The 6,000-nt window shown below is 42.5% G+C and overlaps 1 protein-coding gene across 4 annotated transcripts in view; it reads left to right on the plus strand.

The window, feature by feature from the left end:
* Positions 1–619, plus strand: part of LOC141127438 (retinol dehydrogenase 16-like) — a 198,537-nt gene extending 197,918 nt beyond the window's left edge. For all 4 annotated transcript variants that reach the window (XM_073613868.1, XM_073613872.1, XM_073613869.1 and 1 more), the window contains one exon: positions 175–619. In XM_073613868.1, the coding sequence (XP_073469969.1) occupies positions 175–383 (209 nt within the window). In that variant the 3' untranslated portion in view covers positions 384–619. The remainder of the gene's footprint in view (positions 1–174) is intronic.
* Positions 620–6,000: the final 5,381 nt, after the last annotated feature.

Genomic DNA, 6,000 nt, shown 5'->3' on the forward strand with positions numbered 1-6,000 from the left:
CAAAGAAAATTAAAAAAAAATTTCAGGTCACAGTGGCCACACCAGGACTTTTTGGTAATTCAATTGTTGTTATCAAGTCACGAATGTACAAACCTCTTATATCTGGTCTATGATAGATATTATTGACAGGTTTTCTGGATACTCTAGATTTACTCTATTTTTTTTTCTTTACAGATTGTGAATTCATTGATAAGATATGTTCCATGACCAACCCAAAGATCACAGTTGTTACAGATTGTATGGAGCATGCCCTAACTGCAGTGCACCCATGGACACGTTATTCTGCTGGCTGGTATGCCAAACTGATCTATATGCCCTTGTCATATCTTCCCACATGTGTGGCAGATTATTTTCTCGACTCCTCCCCAGATTTACCTAAATGAGAAATTATGAAGCACGAAGAAACGCTCAACCTTCCAAAGCAATGGCTTCTTTTTGAAGATCTATTTTACTTTAATCAATTACATATTTCTTTTGCCGTGACCTTATACCTATTACATATCTAATATGAATCTATATACCCATCTCACCCCACATACATTACATTTTAATACATAATATTTCCACATGTATATCTTTTGATATATAACATTTATGAATAAAACACACTTGAATCATCTCAGTGCCTCCTCAGGGGTATTTCCTTGCAATACAGATTCAGTGTTGCTGTATCCATAGGGATAATTGGCAGTTGCATTCAGTATCCATCTGGACTGTAATAGTAGATTTGCATAGATGCCAATTATCGATGGTTGGAAAACTTTATTACACAGGACTTATGGGTGACATACAGTAACTGACTAATGAACAAATTTATTGTATATGTTTCAGCTTTCTATGATGAGGAAGAGGCACACCTTCTAGAACAAAGTATGTAGGTCAAAGACTCTGCCACACCCTCAGTTATACAGAGGATGGGGAAATGCCGGTCAAACTCACTAATATGTTGTTCACCACTGCTTGTAATATCATGCTGTTACAAAATACCGCTGCCCCCCTGTACCATACATTGCTGCTCCCCTGTGTTGTGCCCTGCTTCTCCCCTGCACTGTGCCCTCTTGACCCCCTACACTGTGCCCTTCTGCCCCCTGTACTATACCCTGCTAACCCCCTGTACACTGCCCTGCTGACTCCAGTACTTTGCCCTACTGACCTCCTGCACACTGTCCTGCTGACCCCTGCACACTGTCCTGCTGACACCCTTTACTATGTCCTGCTGATCCCCTGTACTCTGCCCGCTAAACCCCTGTGTCCTGCCCTGATGACTCCTGTACTCTGCACTGCTAATCCCCCTGTACTCTACCCTGCTGAGATCCGTTCTCTGCCTTGTTGAGCCCTGTGCTTTGCCCTGCTGCCCCCCTGTACACAGCTTATCTGCCTACATTCAACTGAGAATTGAGCATCTGTGCAGAAAAGAAAGCAAGCACAAGTTTCACATTAAAGCAATATTAAAGTCGAATTTTGAAAAACCACTGACAGGCAGGGTTTTTATAAGTGAAGACACCCTAATGGTCGCTTCTGCTATAAATGCCTCTCCTGGCCTGTCAACGGTAACGTAATCTGAGCTGTACATGCGCAACTAAAACCACAATTTAGGCACCTAGGAGTGATGTCATCATAGCCCAGCCATTCAAGTGGCCGAAGAGTACAAACCCAGAAGGAAGACTGGGTGAAGATGGAAGTGCCTAAGACCACCTGGAGCACTGACAGCACTGGAGGACTGGTTTGACAGATATGTTTTCCCATTATATGCTAATATGCGAGCCATACTAGCACATTATGGCATAAACCACTCGGGGGCCCATTTAAAAAAAGAAATGCGGAGTTAAATACCACTATAATGAGGTACATTTTAATATTGATTCTATTATTTTATTGTAGCAATAACTCTCGGTGGAGCTGCTGGTTTAAGCGGGCTGTTACCGTCACCTTCTTTACCTCTATTTCACCAGAACCGGGTCTAGGGTCTCGTTGAGTTTACCATAAACATTGTAGGCACCGGACACTTGAGTATCTTTTCCAATGCTTTAATAAACGTAAATTGAAGGAAGTAGCAGGAAAGAGGTAGAAGGAAAGTTGCAGGGAAGCTCAAATACCTTTTCTTAATGTTCTTTGTGTAGCATTGAAAACTTGTAGCTGAATATACTCTGTCTGTAGAGTTGAATCTTTGCCCGCCTGGATAGGTTTCTCTCACTAACCTAGCAGCCAGTACGCAGCACGAACAAAAGTCTCTGCCACAGACTTGATTGGAATAGAAACCCGTACGATCCTCTGCCACAGGATGTATTGGTTCACGATGAACAACGAACACAGCACTAGGACCTTTAAGCCAACCCGCCAGTACTATGCGGTAGGATTACTTTAGGATACGTCCTCCAACTGAGTCACCAGGTCCCTCTCCAGACCAGCACTCTGCATGATCCTTCCATGACGGGTCCTCCCCTGGGATCTTCTCAGTTGTCCAGCTTCTTCACATAGGATAGACAGCCCAGCACACACAAAGTCCCATTCAATTTCATGGTCTTTTGTATTACAATTGTCATGTATATACAAGGTATGACCTACAAATTACCAACTTATGTTAACCCGCCACGAAATATTGTCCATGATTAGCCCTGGGATTGCTAAGAAAGTGGCTCAGTCTCCAGTAAAGCCAGGATTCTCTGTATAAATAAAAGTATAGGAACATATGGTCAATATTTTTTAACCCTGTTAACTAAAAATTACTAATAATCCACTTATGTTCCTGGATTTTTATCTTTACTTGTCTAAGGCCAACTTCACATATATGCATTGCCGTAATGATCGCAATGAAGTCTATCGCACCATGAACTTGTTTGTGAGTTGCAGTCAGTGTTAATTTTGACATCAAATTTTAATTTAGTTTTAGTTATAAAAACAAAATATCAGTCACAGAATGTTCCAGATCCCAGCACTCATAGAAAAAGCTAAAATTGGCCATGCACATTCAGCTGCTGTTATAAAGTCAATCAAACCTATTCAATATGTAAAAACGATATAATAATCATTCCAGCATTAACAGTGCTCTCTCAGTACTGTAAGCACTGTGTGCTAAAATAGTTCAATATACATTAAACATAGAGTTCATGAAGATGAATAGTGTAACATGCACCTACTAAGGAGTACAATAGGCACAATATACAAAAATAGTTCAATGTGCATAAGTCATAGAGGATCGAAAGATGAATGATGTAACATGCATCCACTCAAAGGTGATAATAGGACAGATTAAATCTTTGAACTCCGTCACCGCCACACCACGTGAACTTCTCTCCCTTATGGTAATAAACTCACTATAAACACAAATATAATAAGCCTTGTATCTCCAATCTCCTTAATGTTCATTCAAAGTGTAGAATCCTCATCAAGAAATGAAGTAGCATAACATGGAAAGAAGAGGAACAAACTACATAGCATAATCCTGTTTAAATTGTATTTCCAATTTCCCCCCATGATAAAATATGATTACAAGATTAAAATTCCAAACTGGCATTGAATCAATGAAATGCTGTTACTGCTGTACAAACAGCCCGTGTTCTCTCACCGCTTCCTGGATAACCTGACCACGGTGATGCCCGGGTCAACACACAAGCTGTTGACAGACTTGAAGAGCTGCATGGTCACGCCCTAACACGTTTCGTCATCACGTCTTTGTCAGAGGGCATGGTCATTCAGCTTGGCTTAATCTTTTTATACAGAAGACCTCCAGGCTATTAACCCTGGATGTGCCACAACACACTGGTCAGGTCCAACATCACCGCGGCCAGTGATATGCTGACAACAGGCCCCTACATATGCAATGACACAGCTGTCATGTACCTGGTGGTAGAGCCTGATATGCAGAGGACAGCCTCTCTTACACCTCTGACTTGAGGCCCCTGATAGAGCAGACAGGAGGCACAGGAGTGCCTGGCAGGATCACTGGGAGCGGAGCTGGGCTGGAACTTCTAGTGGAGTTGTGGAGGAACACAGACACAGCGGAAAGACCAGGAACAGCAGGTAGGATGGAAGCTGGAACAGACTGGTACTGGAACACTACGGGCTGAGAAGCAGGTGCAGCAACTGGTGGGATGTATGCTCAGAGAGGACCGGAAAGTAGGCAGCATAGGCGTGCGCAGGGGGTGTGCCTGGGCACACCCCATTTACCCCAAGCGCATTAGCATTATCATTAACATTATGGTAAATATCTCCTTCTGACCAGTTCTGGTAAATATCTCCTTCTGACCAGTTCTGCCATTAATAAAGTGCTACCATACCTCTTTCACTGCATTGGCTCTGCCATAAGAGTGTGTGTAATATACATATACACATACATACATACATTGGGAACATTGGGAACATCTTGGCTGCTGCCATGCCCTTCCTGACAACAATGATCTTGTCGATATCAATCAGATAATATTATAATTAGACATTAGGGATGACCTGAACACCCCCCGGTTCGGTTCGCAACAGAACCTGCGAACGGACCGAAAATTTGAGCGAACTTTAGAACCCCATTGAAGTCCATGAGACTTGAACGTTCGAAATCAAAAGTGCTAATTTTAAAGGCTAATTTGCATGGTATTGTCCTAAAAAGGGTTTGGGAACCCAGGTCCTGCCCCAAGGGACATGTATCAATGCAAAAAAAAGTTTTAAAAACGGCCGTTTTTTCGGGAGCAGTGATTTTAATGGTGCTTAAAGTGAAAAAAAAAAAGTGAAATATTCCTTTTAATATCGTACCTGGGGGGTGTCTATAGTATGCCTGTAAAGTGGCGCGTGTTTCCTATGCTTAGAACAGTCCCTGCACAAAATGACATTTTTAAAGGAATAAAAGTCATTTAAAACTGCTTGCGACTTTAATGTAATGTCGGGTCCCGGCAATATGGATGAAAATCAGTGAGACAAACGGCATGGGTACCCTCCCCAGTCCATTACCAGGCCCTTTGGGTCTTGTATGGATATTAAGTGGAATCCCACACCCAAATTAAAAAAAGGAATGGCGTGGGGCCCCCAGGCACTATATACTCTGAACAGCAGTATTCAGGCGGTGCAAACAAGACAGGGACTGTAGGTTTGTTGTTAAGTAGAATCTGTTTGTAATTTTGAACTGGTACATTTTTAAAGTGTAGCTCCAGCCAAAAAATTTATTTTAAGCTTTTTGGAAAATGTAGGGAAGGGTTATCACCCCTGTGACATTTGTTTTGCTGTCTATGCACCTCTTCAGAAGATTTCACCTCACTTTCTGTCCCAATGACAAATGTTTTTTGACAATTTGGGGTTTTTAGTGAAACAAGGATTGTTGATAAAGCATCAGTGGAGAGGAGACATGTTTTTCCCATATTAACTCTTACAGGAGAGAATTTCCCTTCCTAGGGGTAGATTTCACCTCACTTCCTGTTGTCTCCTTCCGTTTGCAAGTAGGAGTCATTTGTAAGTTGTATGTTTGAAAGTAGGGGCCTGCCCTATATACTCTGCAGAAATTGGGGCCTTAGGTGTTGGTGTTGCCACAACACTGTAAGACCTCACAGTTACTCTTGGTGGGCGCAGGAATGGGCCCTGCTGTAAAATATTAGATCAAGAATTGTAATTACATGCCCCTGTTGAACAGGGTCAGAAAAATTGGGCCTTTGGTGGTGGTGCTGGTGCCACAACACTGCAAGTCCTCACAGTTACTCTTGATGGGCGCAGAAACGGGCCATGCTGTGAAATATTAGATCAAGAATTGTAATTACATGTCCCTGTTCCCTGTTGAAAAGGGGCTGAAAAATTTGGCCTTAGGCACTGGTGGCACAACACTGCAACCCCTCACAGATACTCTAGTTGAAGCGCAGGAATGAGCCCTTCTGCAAAATATTGCATCAAAAATTGTAATTACACGTCCCTGTTAAACAGGGGCTGAAAAATTGGGCCTTACGCACTGGTGCTGGTGCCACAACACTGCAACCCCTCACAAATACTCTAGTTGAGCGCAGCAACGAACCCTCCCTGCAAAATATT

This window comes from Aquarana catesbeiana, linkage group LG02 (genome assembly GCF_042186555.1).
Source record: "Aquarana catesbeiana isolate 2022-GZ linkage group LG02, ASM4218655v1, whole genome shotgun sequence".
Classification (NCBI taxonomy): Eukaryota; Metazoa; Chordata; class Amphibia; order Anura; family Ranidae; genus Aquarana; species Aquarana catesbeiana.